Source organism: Dryobates pubescens, chromosome 13, assembly GCF_014839835.1.
Source record: "Dryobates pubescens isolate bDryPub1 chromosome 13, bDryPub1.pri, whole genome shotgun sequence".
NCBI lineage: Eukaryota > Metazoa > Chordata > Aves > Piciformes > Picidae > Dryobates > Dryobates pubescens.
This window is the reverse complement of record NC_071624.1, coordinates 18,836,512-18,854,489: the sequence shown is the minus strand read 5'-3', so window position 1 is coordinate 18,854,489 and position 17,978 is coordinate 18,836,512. Positions and strand designations below refer to the sequence as shown.

At 53.6% G+C, this 17,978-nt stretch overlaps 1 protein-coding gene across 1 annotated transcript in view; it reads right to left on the bottom strand.

Moving 5' to 3' along the window:
- Positions 1-561: 561 nt before the first annotated feature.
- Positions 562-17,978, bottom strand: part of MED12L (mediator complex subunit 12L) — a 136,249-nt gene continuing 118,832 nt past the window's right edge. The window contains exons 29-44 of the mRNA XM_054167084.1: positions 17,696-17,886; positions 16,955-17,116; positions 15,588-15,699; positions 13,386-13,475; positions 12,644-12,753; positions 11,874-12,009; positions 11,014-11,175; positions 9,378-9,746; positions 8,109-8,265; positions 7,698-7,915; positions 6,920-7,009; positions 5,703-5,905; positions 4,673-4,829; positions 3,191-3,262; positions 2,163-2,244; positions 562-766 (exon numbers count right to left, since the gene is read on the bottom strand). Coding sequence (XP_054023059.1) covers positions 714-766; positions 2,163-2,244; positions 3,191-3,262; positions 4,673-4,829; positions 5,703-5,905; positions 6,920-7,009; positions 7,698-7,915; positions 8,109-8,265; positions 9,378-9,746; positions 11,014-11,175; positions 11,874-12,009; positions 12,644-12,753; positions 13,386-13,475; positions 15,588-15,699; positions 16,955-17,116; positions 17,696-17,886 — 2,364 coding nt within the window. The 3' untranslated portion in view covers positions 562-713. The remainder of the gene's footprint in view (positions 767-2,162; positions 2,245-3,190; positions 3,263-4,672; positions 4,830-5,702; positions 5,906-6,919; positions 7,010-7,697; positions 7,916-8,108; positions 8,266-9,377; positions 9,747-11,013; positions 11,176-11,873; positions 12,010-12,643; positions 12,754-13,385; positions 13,476-15,587; positions 15,700-16,954; positions 17,117-17,695; positions 17,887-17,978) is intronic.

Sequence of the window (17,978 nt, the reverse complement as noted above, 5' to 3'; positions counted from 1 at the left end):
TAAATACAGGCAAATAAAAGCCACTTCAGCACCTTCTTACCACAATAAGAGCAAGAGGAAATTGGTAACCTTAACCAAATAGCTTTATAAAGTGCCTATGAAAAGTACAAATCAACACCATCTGAACTGATGCCTGCTTCTACCAACAAAGGGAGAGGTGAAGGTTTCCATGAACAAATGAACTCTGAACACCGAAAATGGGAAGTGCCTTTCAGTTCAGCAGTTTGGTCCAGTGCAGTTCTTTTGCGAGGGGGTGGGGAAAGACAAAACCCAACCCCAACCCACCCCAAAACCCAAATAAAGATTAAAAATACCCACCCCTCCCCCCCAAAAAACACCCAAAAGTGTTTCCCACAAATCAGTAAGTCCAGAATTCTTTGTTCTTTTTTTCCTTTCTCCCTCTCCAAAGTAACAGGATCTAAAATGCACCAAATTCATTCAATCTGCAAGGACATTCTCCAGGAGGCCTCCAAGTCCAGCCATGGAAATCCAGTTAAATGCCAAAAAAACCCCCATGAATAAATACCCCTCCCCATGCCCCCCAATCCCCAGCCCCTGCCTTGTCACATACTCACATCAACAGCAGCACAAAAAATAATGACTGAAACCAGGGGAGGAGGAAAGCCAAGCCTGCTTCCCAGCAATGCCCACTGCACTGGCTCCCCAGGGTGCTGTTCCTCAGGGCCAAGGGGAGAGCTGCCCTCCATCTCTGCTCAGAAGTGTGATGGGTGCCCGTACTGGCTGCCCCCTGGCTGGGGCTGGTTACCTGATGGAGACAGCAAAGGGAGCGTTGGTGTCTCAGGACTCTCCTCTGCAGAGCTGCAGGCAAGTCCTTGTGTATGCAACCAATAAATCACAGGCTCACAGGATGTCAGGGGCTGGAAGAGACCTCCAGAGATCTTCAGGTCCAATCCTCCTGCCAGAGCAGGGCCATAGAATCCAGCACAGGTCACACAGGAACACATCCAGACGAGGCTTGAAAGTCTCCAGAGTAGGAGACTCCACAACCTCTCTGGGCAGCCTGCTCCAGGGCTCTGTGAGCCTCACAGGGAAGAAGATCCTCCTCATGTTGAGGTGGAACCTCCTGTGCTGGAGTTTCCATCCATTGCTCCTTGTCCTATCCCAGGGTGCAGCTGAGCAGAGCCTGTCCCCTCCCTCCTGACCCCCAGCCCTCAGCTATTGATAGACACTGATCATATCCCCTCTAAGTCTTCTCCTCTCCAGACTAACCAGCCCCAGGGCTCTCAGCCTCTCCTCCCCAGGCAGTGCTGCAGTCCCTTCAGCCTCCCTGCAGCCCTCCCTTGGGCTCTCTCCAGCAGATCCCTGTCCTTCCTGAACTGGGAAGCCCAGAACTGGATGCAGTATTCCAGGTGAGGTCTCAGCAGGGCAGAGTAGAGGGGGAGGAGAACCTCCCTGGATCTGCTGGACACACTCCTCCTAATGCACCCCAGGATCCCATTGGCTCTCCTCCCCAGAAGGGCACATTGCTGACCCATGCAGAACTTGCTGCCCACCAGTTATCTACTCCCCTCTATAGCCAACACCCACCAGAGGTGCCCAGCTCCTTGAGGGCTTTGATGCAGCAGAACTTAAGGGGGGTACAGGAAAGCTGGGGAGGGATTTTTGAGGGTGTCAGGGAGTGATAGGACTGGGGGGGGATGGAACAAAACTAGAAATGGGGAGATTGAGATTGGATGTTAGAAGTTGTTCCCCATGAGGGTGGTGAGAGCCTGGCACAGGTTGCCCAGGGAGGTGGTGGAGGCCTCATCCCTGGAGGTGTTTGCAGCCAGGCTGGAGGTGGCTGTGAGCAACCTGCTGTGGTGTGAGGTGTCCCTGCCCATGGCAGCAGAGCTGGAACTTGATGGTCCCTCCCAAGCCTGACCATTCTATGAACCCAAGAAGTGAGGAGAGAAAGCATGCAGCACACTGTGCCTGGGCCACCAGCCCAAGTCCTGTTGGTGCTTCAGGCTTCTCTGGAGACCAACAACAATCAGGGGCTGCACTAGCAGCAGGATTCGGGGAGTGCATCACTACTGGGGTGGGTCAGCCACTGTCAGTGGGTCAGTGATGCGTACATACAACAGGCAGAACACCTCCAGAAGGGCAACTCCACCTTTCCTCCACACAGGTGGGTGGTCAGGGACATCCACACAGACACTCACTAGAGAGCTGCTTCTGCAGCTGCCGGACCAGCGCCGCCGTCTGCTGCTGCTGCTGGGTCTGCTGCAAGCCTTGCCTTGGGAACTGCAGAAGGAAGTGGAAGAGGAATGAACCAGGCACAGCACAAGTGTCACAGCAGGCAAACGTGGCAGCTGCCCCACCAGCTGCTGCTGGTGCAGGGCTGAAGAAGGCAGGTGTGCCACCACCACGGGTCCTGACCAGCTCTTAAAGCACAGCAGGGACACATGGAGCACACTCAGAACTACAGAACTGCTCTTCATTCCCTCACATCTGACACATTTCCAGTCATGGAAAGCTCTGTGCTGGATGAGGAGCCTGCAGGTGCTCAGGCTCTGGGATGGCCACAAAGTAGTAGGGGTTGGGAGGGACCCCTGGGGACCATCTTGGCTCTCCTATGAGGTTTATTCAAGATACACTCAGCCTGCATGGGCTCAGGCTCTGGGATGGTCACAAAGTAGTAGGGGTTGGGAGGGACCCCTGGGGCCCATCTTGGCTCTCCTATGAGGTTTGTTCAAGATACAAACACTATGAAGAAAAAACCTCAAAAATGGATGGAAATTGTCTTTCAACAGCTACCAGACAAACTTCTTTCATCTGTCCTTACTCCTGGCTCTTGGAAGCCACCTCTGAGCTTCTCCATCAGATCACACTGATGAATGCTTCTGAGCTCAGAAGCAATTGCAGCATTCCTGTGTGTTCCCCATTTTTCTCTAGGGTGAAAGGAAATGGCCTCAGGTTGCCCCAGGGCAGGTTTAGGTTGGACATTAGAAGAAACTTTTTCACTGGCTGGCACAGGCTGCCCAGAGAGGTGGCACCTCTGGAGGCATTTCAAAGAGGCAGAGATGTAGTGCTGAGGGACGGTTTTGCACCAGACCTGGCTGGTTGGACACAATGACCTTAAAAGGTCTTTTCCAACCAAAATTCTATGACTCTACAGCAAACCTTTCCTAGCTATCCTCACCCAGCTGAAGTGTCTCTCCCTCACACCTCTCTGCTCATCTCTGCTTACCAAAGGCTGCTGTGGTTGCACAGGCTGGAGACCAAGAGTCTGCTGCTGCCCAGGCTGCTGCTGCTGCTGCAACTGGAAGGAGATAGCATTGAAAGACCAGAGACATGGCAACAGGTCCTCAGCTGGTGCAGCTCCTCAGGGCTCTGCCCAGCCCAGGAGCCAGGCAAGCTTACAGCCCTGGGTACTGAGGAGACACTTGGGAGACAAGCCTGGCAGCTCTCCACATTCATCACCAGCCCCAGCAACCCACCCAAAGACACAAACCCACCCAAAGACACAAACCCACCCAGAAGCTGGCAGATTTCACTTCCTACAGCACTGACAGATGTAGCTAAAGAAGAGCTGGACAAGAGCTGGCACAGGCAGCTGCTGCAGTCAAGTGAACACATGCAAATCTTCCCAGCCATCAGAGGGCCATGGGAAGGATTCCCAGTTTCCTTCCCCTGTGCCCAGCCCTGCAGCTTCAGCTGACAGACTGACAGCTACCTCCAAATTAAAAGTGTATCATCAAGCCAGAAGAGAAGATTGGGCCAGAGAGGCAGCAAGCCCTTGGCTTTGACTCCAGGCAGGGGAGGGCACAGCATGCTCAGCTGGGCTGTCCTCAAATCCTCCTGCTCCAGAGGCATTCACAGCCCTGCACAACACAGGGACTGGACTCCACACCTGCCCAGATGTCTTGTGAAGAGCCCCACAGCACTGGATTGCTGCCCTGGAGCACAAGCAGCCTGGGCTGCCAGCAGCAGGCTCTGCTGCTCCAGACCTGCAGGCATGTGTGAGCGGTGCCACACCAGCACATGGCATGGGGACATGTGCTGGCCCTGCCCTCTGGTGGGGCTGAGTCACAGTAATCACAGTGTCACAGGACATCAGAGGTTGGAAGGGACCTCCAGAGATCATCCAGTCCAATATCCCTGCCAAAAGCAAGAACACCCAGGGCAGACTGCACAGGAATGCATCCTGGGGGGGGTTGGAATCTCTCCAGAGGAGAAGGCTCCACAACCTCTCTGGGCAGCCTGCTCCAGTGCTCTGGCACCCTCACTGCAAAGAAGTTTCTCCTCATGTTGAACTGAAACCTTCTCTGTTCAAGCTTGAACCTCTTGTTTCTTGTCTTATTACTGTGCACCACTGAGAAGAGCTTGGTCCCCTCCACTTGCCCCCCACCCCTCAGCTATTGATAGACATTGATCAGATCCCTCTCAGCCTTCTCTTCTCCAGACTGAACAGCCCCAGGGCTCTCAGGTTCTCTTCACAGGGGAGATGCTCAAATCCCCTAAGCATCCTCCTGGCTCTCCCTTGGACTCTCTCCAGCAGGTCTCTGTCTCTCTTGAACTGGGGAGCCCAGAACTGGACACAGGATTGCAGCTCTGGTCTCAGCAGGGCAGAGTAGAGAGGTAGGAGAACCTCCCTAGCCCTGCTGGCCACACTTTTCTTGCTGCACCACCCAAAAGAGCTTGGTCCCCTCCTCTTGACACCCAGCCTCACCTGGAGGAGCCTCTGCTGTCGCATCTGCTGCTGCCTCTGCCTTGCTGGCTCTGGTGGCAGCGGAACCGAGCTCAGGGCTGGGTGAGGACCTGCTGTGGGTGTCCCATCCAGGCCTCCCCCAACCAGGGCACTCTGCTGCAAGGGCTGGTGGCTCAGGCTGCTGGGGGAGAAGAACAAGGGGTTATACCTCACCTCCAGGCAGAGCACCAGCCAGTCCAGGAGCAGCCAACCCCAGGCTGCCACGAAGACGTAAAAGCTGCCACATGTTACAGGGAGAATGGATTGCTAAATGGGAATGCTCTGAAGAACAGCTTCTAAACAGGAGCCAGACTCCCAGACTCCACTGCTGCCCAGGGGCTGGTGGAGGCACTAAAAGGTTCCTCCTGATCCCAGCATTCAGCTCTGGCTTTCTTAGGAAAAGTGAAGAGTTTTTGCATTTCAAGCAAGAACTCAACCAGAGCACTAAAACCTCCTCCAGACCAAGAGACCTCACAGTTACCTTTCCATGAGTTTAGAACAGGTTGGAAAGGCCTGGTGATACCAAATCTGGTTATCTGGATCTGAGTGTGGTGAAACAGGACCCAGCAGCTGGCTGTAAATGAAGTCTGATGTTCTGCAGGCACACAGGACAGCTGGGCTGCAGCATGTGGCAAGGCCAACTTCAAACAAAAATTGAGTAAGGGGAGAAAACAGGGGGAAATTCCTCACAGAATGGGTTGGGTTGGAAGGGGCCTTGAAGAGCAGCTAGTGCCAACCCCCTGCAGCCCAGGGGGGGTTGCACCTCCCACCTCCCCAGGATGCTCAAGGCCTCATCCAACCTGGCCGTGAACACCTCCAGGGAGGAGGCATCTACAACCCCTCTGTCTCCCCACCCTCACTGTCAAGAATTTCTTCCTCATCTCCAGCCTCAATCTTCCCTCTTCCAGCTCAAAGCCACTGCATCCCACCCCACCACCACAAGCTCAACAGAACATCCAGCTCAGTTTAAACCCCTTTGTCTTCAGCCCTCCAGGAGGGTGCCAGGGCTCACCGCGGGGCGTAGGCAGCAGCCTGCTGCGGGAGGTAGCCTCCGGGCTGCATCTGCCGCAGCCGCTCCATCAGCGAGGGGCTGGGGTGGGCCGCAGGGTAGGTCCTGGGGGTGTAGCTGGGCGGCAGCACCAGGGCCCCAGGCGGCTGCTGCTGCTGCTGCAAAGGCATGGGCGTGCTGTACATGGTGTAGCCGTGGGGCAGGCTCTGGGGGAGAGGACAGGAGAGACATCACCGCCCGGGCTGCAGCAGGGCGACACAAAGGGCATCACAGAGCATTTAGCTTGGGAGAGACCTCTGAGATCCCCAAGCCCAGCTGTAGCCCCAGCAACTGCCAGGCCACCACTGCACCATGGCCCTCAGCACCACATCCACACAGCTCTGAAACCCCTCCAGGGATGGGGACTCCACCTCTGCCCTGGGCAGCCTGGGCAACTCTCTCCATGAAGAAATTGTTCCTCATGTCCAACCTAAACCTGCCCTGGTGCAACTCAAGGCCATTTCTTCTTGTCCTATCACTTGTTCCTTGGGAGAAGAGACCAACCCCACCTGGCCCCAACCTCTTCTCACTAGTAGAGAGCCAGAAGCTTTCCCCTTAGCCTCCTGTTCTCCAGACTTGAACAATCCCAGTCCCTCCAGCTGCTCCTTACATGACTTGTGCCCTGGGCCCTTCACTAGCTTCTTTGCTCTTCACTATAAAAGAAAGAGGTGGCCTTCAGCAAAGAGCCAAAGCCTGGACCCTCCTGTGAGTCCCCAGGCTGGTTGTACCCTGCTTCTGTTCATGAGTTCAGGCAGCTGCAGCGTGGTCATCACACACAGCAGGATGGAGCCAGCACCAGGCCATCCTTCCCCGAGAGGCACTCAGCAAGAGCAGGGCTCAGCTCCACCTCTTCTCTTTGGTTCCCTCCCCAAAATCCCAAGTACCAGAAGGACCATGCCATAAGAAAGAGTCACTGGTATCACTCTTCCACCAGAACCTGGCCAAATGTCAGGTTTAAGCTGGAGGACATTTGCCTTCACCAGCCAACACCACCAGGAAAACCTGGGAAGTGACCACATTAAAAACATTTCCAAGCCACAGCACATGGAGAGCAGAAGCATCCTTGAAAGGAGGCCTAGGGAACACCCAGTGAGCACATCCCAAGCACAGAAAGCAGGCTGGGAGGTGAAGGAGCTCTCCAAGAGCATTTCCATGCAGGTGTTGCAGGAGCAGTGTGGTACCTGTGCTTGCTGCAGCCCTGGGTACTGCGGGAGCTGCGACTGGGGGCGAACTTGGGCAGAGAAAATAGCAGCCTGGTCCATCAGCTGCCCCTGAAAGACACAGCATCCATCAGACACAGCCTCCACACAACCCCAGCAAGCCCTCATCTGCACACCAGCCCCACCACGTTGTGCCCTAAAGCCATGGAGATGCCTGACCATTTGTTTCAGGACAGCTGCTTGTTGCTTATCTGGGCCCCAACCTCAAGGTTCTGCTCACAGAGCACCAGCTCCAGAGCAGCCTGGCTGCAGCCATGCTCTGAAGCCAGCTCAGGCTCCCAAGGGGGATGCACCACAGCCAGATGTGGCCTGGCACGCAGCAGCTGTGCTCTGCACCCGTGCTGGAAGGAAAAGCAGCTGTTTGTGGAGATCAGGAGTGTCTGTGTGGAACTGGTCCTGCTGCACTTGCTGGAGTTTGAACTGGGGAGGGCAGTGCTGTGCCTCTGCTGCTGGCCTGCAGCCACCACACAGCTCCACCTGAAAGCTTCTGAGCTGCAGCAGAGAACACAAATATCATGAAGCAGCAAAGGGGCAGCCTGGGTTTGTGCAACATGGGAAAACCAGAAGGGGCTAAGAGATTAAATGAAGCTCCCAGGCAGCCCTGGTGCAGCCATAGCTGGGGAGTTATTGCAGCTGCAGTACCAAGCTGGCTTCCACCCCCTGAATCAACCCAGGATGAGCAGCCCTGCTGGAAGCTGAACTGTGGTGTGGCTCTGCAGCCCTTGAGCCTGGGACAAACCTGCTGGAGTGGCTGTGGCTGTGCCTGCTGCCTGAGGAGCCGCTGCTGCTGCTGTTCTTGCTGCAGGAGCTTCATCTGCAGCAGCTGCTGCTGGGGGGCGACTGCATGGATGGAGGGGGGCTGCAGCAGGGTGCCCGAGCGCCGCTGCAGCAGGTTGGACAGGGCCTGCTTGGTGTGGGATGGGACAAAGGAGCCTGCTGCATCCAGCCTGGAGCCACCTGCAAAACACCCACAGGATCTGCCCCCTGCCCTCCAGAAGGGCACTGCCCCAGTTCATCAGCAACTCTTTACTGAGCTCCACAGTGACAGTAACAAACACCTCTGTGAAGGCAGACCCCACATGCCACAGCTGTGCAGGGGCTGCCCTGCTGTGCCACAGCTGTGTGCAGGAGGTGCCCTGCTGTGCCATACCTGTGTGCAGGGGCTGGCCCTGCCCGAAGAAGCTGGGCTGTGGTGGCTGCCCCAGGACGCTGTAGCCCCACAGGGCAGGCTGAGGATGGGGCAGCATCGGGGAGGAGAGCGGTGAGTAGGTGGGAGGCACTCTGTAGAGGCTGCCCTGGGGGTATTCCTGAGAGTGCAGAGCAGAAGGCAGAGTTAGTGACAGTCAGACCTTACTGACTCATAAATAATGCCAACTCTCCCACTGAATTATTCAAGGGCAGGAACAGTTCCCATTGTGGACTGCAACGCTGCAAAAGCCAGGTGAAGTCTGAGGCTGCCCACACACTCACAGCTCCAACCACACAGCACCACCCCTGCCTCACCAGTCACTGCCTTCTGCAGGCTGTGGCTAGGGAGAGCACAGGGACAGCTTCCTCTAGCAGTGTATGTAACAGGAAGAACTTAACTGAAACATAGGACCATGGCATCACTTGGGTTGGAAAGGACCTTTAAGATCATCCAGTCCAACCATTCTCTTACTCAGCCAAGCCTAGGGATAAACCATGTCCCTCAGCACCACACCTCTGCCTCTCTGAAACACCTGCAGGGATGGGGATTCAGCCATGTCCCTGGCCAGCCTTTGAGAACCCTTTCAGTGAAGAAGCTTCTTCTGTCCAACCCAAACTTCCCTGGGGCAGCTTAAGGCCATTTCCTTTTGTCCTGTCACTTGTTGTTACATCAGGGAGGGCAGAAAATGATCTGAAAACCACAGCTGAAAATGCAACATGTGGGCAAAACAGCTGGCTGCTGGCAGGGGACAACCACCTCTACCACATGGGTAGCAGTGTGAAGAGGACCTAATTGCACAGAACATAGGACATAATTGCACCAAGTCTCCTGCTCTGGAGACCTTCCAGCCCCACCTGGATGTGTTCCTGTGCGACCTGTGCTGGGTTCTATGGTCCTGCTCTGGCAGGGTCTTTGGACTTGATGCTCTTTGGAGGTCCCTTCCAACCCCTAGCAGCCTGTGGTCCTGTGACTGTTGCTGGAAACACAGCTCATGATTTGGGTCATGGCAGGAACAAGTTTCAAACCCTTGCTTTAAGCAATCCTCAACTCCCACCCCAAAACCCAACACAAACCAAAAGAGGAGGCATCTCAGAGACCAGAACAAACTGCACAACACTTCAGCTATGCACAAGAGCCTCTTTCAGGCTGGTGTCCAGCTGAGAGGCACCACACAACATCAGGCACTTCAGTGAGGTGTTCCCAGTGCCTGTTGGGGCACCAGCTACTTACATCAGCCCTGGAGCTTGCCTTTGACTTCCGCTTCCTGCCCTTTGCCTTCTTCTCATCATCAGCAGTGTGTTTGCCCTGGTCAGAGAGCTCTCCTAACTTCCTTTCTGGTTCCTGAGACACAGGTGTGGTGGGCTCTTCCTCCTCCTCCTCCTCCTCTGGAGGAAGGGGCAAGGGCTCGAGGTAGTAACTCCTTGGCTTGGGCTTGGGGTGTGTGTGGTAGAGGAGGAGATGCTGCTGCTCCTCGTACTTGATCACCTTCCTGTCGACACGAACGGTACCAAACCAGCCCCAGGAGAGAGGAGCAGGGGTTTTGTGACCTTCAACTAAATCCCATGGGGACACCTTTTGTTTTGTGGAAACCTGAAGGCCCTGTTTCAGAAGAAAAGTGCAGTGAGTACCCGAAGAAAGCTGAAGGCTGGAGCTGACAGCTTGCTTTTGGGCAGAGTTATCTGAGTCTGAAAAACACCCCCCAGTGAGGGATTTCCTCCCCTCCACAAAGGGTACCAAATGCACCCTGTGGGATTTGAACCTCCATCCTGCTGCTACTGAAGTAATTATCATAGAATGGCCCAGGCTGGAAGAGACCTTAGAGATCATCTAAGGGGACTTGTTGTGACAGGACAAGGGGTGGTGGTTTAAAACCAAAAGGGGAGTTTTAGATAGAAGGCTGACATCTCTTACACTGAGGGTGGGGAGACCCTGGCCCAGGTTGCCCAGAGAGGTGGGAGATGCTCTATCCCTGGAAGCACTGCAGGGATGGAGCACCTGGAGCTCTGAGCAACCTGCTCTAGCTGCAGATGTCCCTGCTGACTGCAGGGTACTGGACTAGATGAGCCTGAAAGGTTCCTTCCCACCCAAACCAGTCTGTGACCTGTGAGACTATCTGCAAGTCCCAGTGAGAGGGCACTTGCCAGGCAGGGCTGGGTGGAACTGCTGCAGGTGCTGCTGCAGGGACAGTGATGCCAGGGCGTGGGCCAAGCCCCACAAAGCTGCTCAGAGCCCTCCAGCTGGGGCTTAACAGAGGGTTTGCATCTACAGAATTACAGATTTAACCAGGTTGGAAAAGACCTTGGAGATCATCCAGTCCAACCTATCATCCAATACCACCTGATCAGCTAAACCAAGTGCCTCATCCAGTCTCCTCTTAAATACCTCCAGTGATAGTGACTCCATCACCCCCCTGGGCAGCATATCCCAATGGCCAATCTCTCTTGCTGGGAAGAATTTCTTCCTCACCTCCAGCCTAAACCTTCCCTGGCACAGCTTGAGACTGTGTCCTCTTGTTCTGGTGCTGGGTGCCTGGGAGAAGAGACCAACCCCCACCTGGCTGCAACCTCCCTTCAGGGAGTTGGAGAGAGCAAGAAGGTCTCCCCTGAGCCTCCTCTTCTTCAGGCTAAGCAACCCCAGCTCCCTCAGCCTCTCCTCACAGGGCTGTGCTCCAGACCCCTCCCCAGCCTCCTTGCCCTTCTCTGGACACATTGCAATATCTCAACATCCTTTTTGTATTGAGGGGCCCAGAACTGGACACAGGACCCAAGGTATGGCCTGAGCAGTGCTGAGCACAGGGCAGAATGACTTCCCTGCTCCTGCTGGCCACACTGCTCCTGGATGCCATTGCTCCTTGTCAATTTCTTGCCTGTTTCTTGTCAATGGAGTCGAAGCCTGCGATCTTGTTGCCCTTGGTGTCGATCAGGGAGCCCATGGGCTCGCAGGCGATGATGTCGCACGTCTGCTTGGGCAGGGGCAGCAGCTGCCGCACCCTGTCGATGCTCTCCGACCGCTTGTCCCCCAGCTCCTTCTGCAGGGCAAAGAGCAGGGAGTCAGACGGCAAGGGGAGGGAGAGGGAGGAGACCCCCGCCGTGCTCTCAGCAGCAGGGCATGACCCTCTCGGATGGAAGAGCTCCTTCTGCTCTCCCTCCACTCACTGCAAGTTCAGCACTTTCCTTTCCTCTCCTCTTTTCCAACGACGCTAAGTTATGTTTTGCTTCTCTTGTTTAAGCAGAAGGTGGAAAATACCCAACACCAACTCAGGGTCTCAAAGAGGAAGAGAATCGACTGAAGTGTCTTGCAGAGCAAGATTAATCTTAATGCAATGTGGCAGGTTTAGGCCCTGTCTAGGAAAACCTCCCCCAGATCTTGAACAGAAAGTGGTGGGAGGTAAATAAATTACCATTGGATGTGCAAGGGAAAACATGCTAAGGACTAAATAATCCCACTGCTCTGACTGCTAGCTTCATCTGCTTTCAACTGAGCTGCTCTGGCAGTTTTATGTTGGGAAGGTAATTCCAAGCCACCACAATTACTGATTTTAAGTCATTAGAATAGGTAGAGGTCTGTCCTCCCACCCCCACACTCCTCCACTGCTGCCTTCTTCTTTCCCCCCTTGTTACCACCGGTGCTGTTTCAGCCTCTCCTCTTTTCCCAGGCCCTGGAAACGATGGGATGCAAAGGAGGGCACTCAGGAGAAGGTTGACACTGAACAGCCACCACACTTACCTTTAATTTTTTCACCAGGTTCATGTAAGCTCTTTTGTTTTCCTCAGGCCCTCCCTGGGAAGCGTTGGACAAGTCCGAGGCCAGCGTCCCGTTGATGAGGACCCCCAGCATGTCCAGCACGGTGGTGAACAGCTCACTGGGAGCAAAGACAAGAGTAACCCTGAGGAGAAGCCCCTGCTGAGACCCAGGGACAGGGGGATAGACTAGGATAGGATAGGATAGGATAGGATAGGATAGGATAGGATAGGATAGGATAGGATAGGATAGGATAGGATAGGATTAACCAGGTTGGACCAGGTTGGAAAAGGCCTTAGAGATCATCCAGTCCAACCTACCACCCAACACCATCTGATCAACTAAACCATAGCATCAAGTGCCTCATCCAGGCTCTTCTTACACACTTCCAGTAATGGTGACTCCACCACCTCCCTGGGCAGCACATTCCCATGGCAAATCTTTTTCTTTATGGCAAGAACTTCTTCCTAGCATCCAGCCTAAACCTCCCCTGGCACAGCTTGAGACTGCTACAGACAGTCACTAGGGACTGGAGCACACAAGTTGGGAAGGTGCTCAGGGATGTGGTTGTTATGGACAAGTGTCAGCAGTGGCTCCAGTGCTTCCCATAACCAAGGTACTCCCCAGCCATGCCCTGCATTAAGCATGCAAGCTGCATTCAAGCAGTAGTAGAACAAGGGTAAGGAAAGCATGAGGCTAAAATCCAGGCCCCCCGAGGTGCAAAGCAGCAGCGACAGGGAGCAGCGCAGACGTACTTGCTGGTCTGCATGTCCACAGTTCCTGAAGTGATGATCTGGAGGAGCAGGAGTGCCCAGTCAGTGGTCCACTGGCTGCTCCTCTGCACGGTATCAAACATGCCCCCCACCTGCAAAGCAAAGGGCAGAGAGCACAGCTTGGCACAGGCCTCCTTGGGCATAACACCCTGCACATGCAGGTGCTGACTGCCTGGCTGCTGACACTAAAGTACTTGCATAGAATCAGTGAGGTTGGAAAAGACCTCAGAGATCAAGTCCAACCTATTGCCTAATACCTAACACCTCCTGACAAATAAACCATGGCTCCAAGTGCCACATCCAAGCCTTTTTTGAGCACCTCCAGGGTTGGGGACTCCACCACCTCCCTGGGCAGCACATCCCAAGGGCCAATCTCTCTTGCTGGGAAGAACTTTCTCCTCACCTCCAGCCTAAACTTCCTCTGGCACAGCTTGAGACTGTGTCCTCTTGTTCTGGTGCTGCTTACCTGAGAGAAGAGACCAACCCTCTCCTGGCTACAACCTCCCTTCAGGGAGTTGGAGAGAGCAAGGAGGTCTCCCCTGAGCCTCCTCTTCTCCAGGCTAAGCAACCCCAGCTCCCTCAGCCTCTCCTCACAGGGCTGTGCTCCAGACCCCTCCCCAGCCTTCTTGCCCTTCTCTGGACATGTTCAAGTCCCCTGGCTCCCCTCCAGAGTACCTGCCACACCTTTCTGTGACATCAGGACAACCACCCAGGCTCTTCTTACCAAGTTCAGGCGCAGCTGTAGGGCTTCATGCATCATCTGCCTGGCTTTAACATCGTCCTGGCACCGCTCTTCCCGCCAGTTACTGAGGATCTGCAGAAAAGCATTGGATTAAGGTGGGTTTCTTCCTGCAAAGGAATGTTCTGCCTTTTATAGTTAAAGTATTTGTGATCACTATCTATAAGGGATCACAAAGGGTCATGAACCTTTTGATCCTCCTGCCTGTTTAAGAGCAGATCAAGCAAACTAGCAGGGGCAAAAAAATAACTGTAAAGAGCTGCTGATCTGCTGGCAGCTGTGGGAGTAGATCTTCCTGCTGTAGTGGGAAGAAAATAAGCAGCTGCATTATGAATGTTATTAGCAATGCTGTTGCAAGCACCCTGTCTGACTGCTCACCACAGGTTAAGTGAAGAGATCTCTTGCCCTGGATGCAATCAGCTCCACAGAATTACAGAATTGTCAGGGTTGGAAGGGACCTCAAGGCTCAGCCAGTTCCAACCTCCCTGCCATGGGCAGGGACACCTCACACCACAGCAGGTTGCTCACAGCCACATCCAGCCTGGCCTTAAATACCTCCAGGCATGAGGCTTCCACCACCTCCCTGGGCAACCTGTGCCAGTCTCTCACCACCCTCATGGGGAACAACTTCTCTCTCACATCTAATCTAAATTTCTTCTCCTCTCGCTTGGATCCATTCCCCCCAGTCCTATCCCTCCCTGAGACCCTCAAAAGTCCCTCCCCAGCTTTCTTGGAGCCCCCTTCAGATACTGCAAAGCCATAATTAGGTCTCCTCAGAGCCTTCTCCTCTCCAGCCTGCACAACCCCAACTGTCTCAGTCTGTCCTCATAGCAGGGCAGCTCCAGCCCTCTGCTCACCCTCATGGCCCTTCTCTGGACACCTTCCAGCACCTCCAGATCCTTCCTGGAACAGAGGCTCCAGAACTGGACCCAGAGCTCCAGGTGGGGTCTCAGGAGAGTGAAGCAGAGAGGGAGGATCCCCTCCCTGCCCCTGCTGGCCACACTTCTCTTGCTGCAGCCCAGGCTCTGCTTGGGTCTCTGGGCTGTAAGGGCACAATGATGACTAGACCCTGAGGGAACCAGCCACATTCCAGGGGAGAACCCAGACAACAAAAGGAAAACCCAAATGGCAGTGACTCCAGGGTTGAAAACAACCACTCAAGGAATGAATATAACCAGGATGTGGAGCTCTGACATAGCCTGGACCTGAGCTGAGAGGCTCTAGGACAACACAGCAGCCCTACAGGTATCGATCTTCCGCCCAGAAAGGTTGGACCAGATGATCCTTGTAGTCCCTTCCAACCTGGGATCCTGTGATTCTATGAATGTTGACTGTCAGAGCAACTCACAGAAACCAGAGACAGAAAGCAGGCCACAAGCACCCCCTACATGGGCCACTGGGGGTATTAATTTTAAAGACAGCCTCCAGCAGCTGTTGGAGGGCAGAGCATGAGCCAGGTGGGAGCAGGCAGTCTAGAGCAGAGCAGCAGAGGGTGTGAGTAAGCCAAAGGAAGAGCTGAGGGCAATGGGCCTGTTTGGGACTAGTAACACAGGTTTTTGAACTACAAAACCCTCCTCATCTGCACCAGCTGGAGGAGGTGGAGGGCTTCCTCAAAGAGGGCAAGTTCCAAACTTAGCAAAACTTCTTCTGATCAAGCTAGAGGCTGAGAAGACTGCTAAGACTGCTCCCCCAGGACAAGCACCTTTCATTGCTTTGCCTGGAAAGAACTGGAATCAGACTCAGGTGAGAGTGGGACAACACTGGAACAGGTTGCCCAGGGATGTGGTTGAGGCCTCAGAGAATTGCCAGGGTTGAAACAGACCTCAAGGATCAGCCAGTTCCAAGCCCCCAGCCAAGTCTCTCACCATCCCTGAAGACATTCCAGACCAGACTCGACGTGGCCCTGGGCAGCCTGATCTAGTTGGAGGTGTCCCTGCTGACTGCAGGGGGGTTGGACAAGGTGATCCCTGAAGGTCCCTTCCAACCCAGTGCAATCTGTGACTCTGTGGCTGTACTTCCCTGCACCACTTTTAGAAAAGGAGATGTCTCCACTCTCAGAGAAGAACAGACACTTCCCCATGCTGCCTGCCTGGCACTGCTCCTGTGGGCACACACTGCCACGTGCCCGGCGGCACACACCTCAGCCTGCTGACACACGGGGTGCTGGTGGCTCTGTGCTTGTTTTACCTGATTCACTTGGTTCTGCAGGGATGTTAGGAGCCCTTCCCGCTGCTCATCCTGTCCCTTAAGGCAAGTGAGTACCAGGGAGAGGAAAGGCTGCTGGCTCAAGAGAGACATGCTTCAAGAGAGGCAAGCAGAAGGCAATTAGTGAGGTTATTTTGATACTTCCCATCCATCCTCGCTCCCTTCCTCGTTTTGTCTGCCCCCTTTTTCCTGGCAGGGGCAGTGCCCATGTCTGTGTCTGTGTCTGGGTTCAGTAAATTAAAGCCTTGCCAGGGGAATTAGAAGCACATCAGAGGGCAGAGCAGCAGCCAGTGTAAACGCACACATTATGCACACCAGCACTGGGAACCCTCCTTGCTCTGGGCACTGTATGACCTGCACCCTTAAGGCCTGACTCAGGGACAGAGCACATCATTTTAAGGCTGCTTTGATCAACCAGGGATATAATTTCACTGGAGATTAGGTAGCTGAAGGTTCAAATCCCTGTGAGTGGTCTGAAGTGAATCCCAATTCAGTTTGCCCTAGAAGCACTGAGCGACAGCTGCCTGAATTGCACTCAAATTCTAGCAGGGCTCAGCTGGGAGTAAATTGAGCTGCAGCCTTAGCTGGTTGGAGGAGAGAGGCCACAGCAATGCAAAGGCTTCCCCTCTGGGTAATTCATCTTGTTTAGAGCAATCTGTTTCCCTTATAAACACCAAATTAAGACAAAGTGAAGGAAAAAATGAAAATGAAGGAGATGTGAAGCCGAAGAGAAGTTAGCAAAGGGATTTGAGTCACAGCTCATGCAAAGACTACTGCAGCTTCAGGCAGGTAGGCTCCTTGAAAACTGTGTTCTCTGCAGTGGTTATTTGCTGGGTGTGTGGTGTCCCAAGTCACTGCTGTCATAACTCCAAGATCAAGCACCAAAACCCCAGGCACTGGGAAGAACCTTCTGCTGAAGGGAAGGCAATCACCATCCAGTCACTAAACACTCTCATGTGCTTGGGGAGTTGAAGAGGAGCTCAAGCCTAATTCCCAACAGGAATTAAATGACACTTGGTGACAGTTAGGGGATCTCCCTGGCAAGAGAAGTGGCCAGAGAAGGGAAGAGACAAGCACTCGAAGTGTCCATTTAAATCTCTCTCATTTCCCACCATCGTGCTGCAAGGGTAGAAGCTGTGTTACAAAGCTTTCACACTTCTGCCTTTGAAACCAATGTTGGGCTTTTAATTCAAACTAAAAGGCACTGAAGCCTGTTTGGGGTGCATCACTTATTGCCACCCAAAAGCAAAGCAGTGAGGTTTGGGTGAAGCCAAAATCCAGCTCCTCGCTCAACTCCTCCTTCCAAACCACCTCTCGGCTCTGTGCTCGGGGACCTGCCGGGCTCATACCTTTTTTGCTTCTGTCTGTCTCTTTCCTTCTTAGAGGAGGACCCCAAATGCTGACCTTTCTCCAGCTCCTCCCCTGCAGCTTTCAAGACCCTGCCTTGGACAGAGGTAGGCAGCTTGGCAATCAAGGGAGCCACCAGCCACACTCCTCGGCGCTCAGAGGAGCTGGAAACAGAAGAAACTTCCATCAGCCAAACCCCCCCCACGCACTGCTGCAGCCAGCCCCCAGCTCTTGTAAGCCTTGCACTGCCCTTGATCAGAGCAGCTGAGGCCAAAGCCTCCTGGAGTAAGCAGTGTGGCCTGAGCAAGCCACAACTTCTGGTTGCCAGAAGAAATTCCAGCAGTGTTGAAGTGAATCAAGAGAAGTAACCTTCAGGTGATTCATTTCTGTATGTTCCTCTTGCAAGTTGGGGGGGGGGGGGGGGGCAGGAAACCCAACACCCAAACCAACCTCTAGGCACAGAATTGGCTAAAAGGATTAGGATTGGATTTAAAAGGTGTCACCAAAACAAAATAGAATAGGATAAAATGGAATGGAATAGGATAGGATAGGATAAACCAGAACAGAAGAGGATAAACCAGAACAGAAGAGGATAAACCAGAACAGAAGAGGATAAACCAAACTAGAAGAGGATAAACCAAACTAGAATAGGATAAACCAAACTAGAATAGGATAAACCAGAACAGAATGAAACAAAATAAAATAGAATAAAAGCAAACCAAACCAAACAGAAGATAGAATACCTTAGGAATGTCTTTTTACCATTCTGTCTTGTATTACTTGTGTCAGCATTTCCAAGAGAGTTTGGGCTGCAGAGGCCTATACCAGAGTTAGAAGAGTTATTGTTTAGAGCAGCGGAGTGCTGAAACACCTCTATTGTCGCCTTTGCAATATTATCCAACAAGCTGTTCATTTCAGCCACAGCCCCAGAACCCTACAGCAAAACATAAGTACACTAGCACATTCGTGGCATGGTGCCTCACCAACTCTGTCAACATTTAACAGGCTTTGTCTTCATTTTCTTGG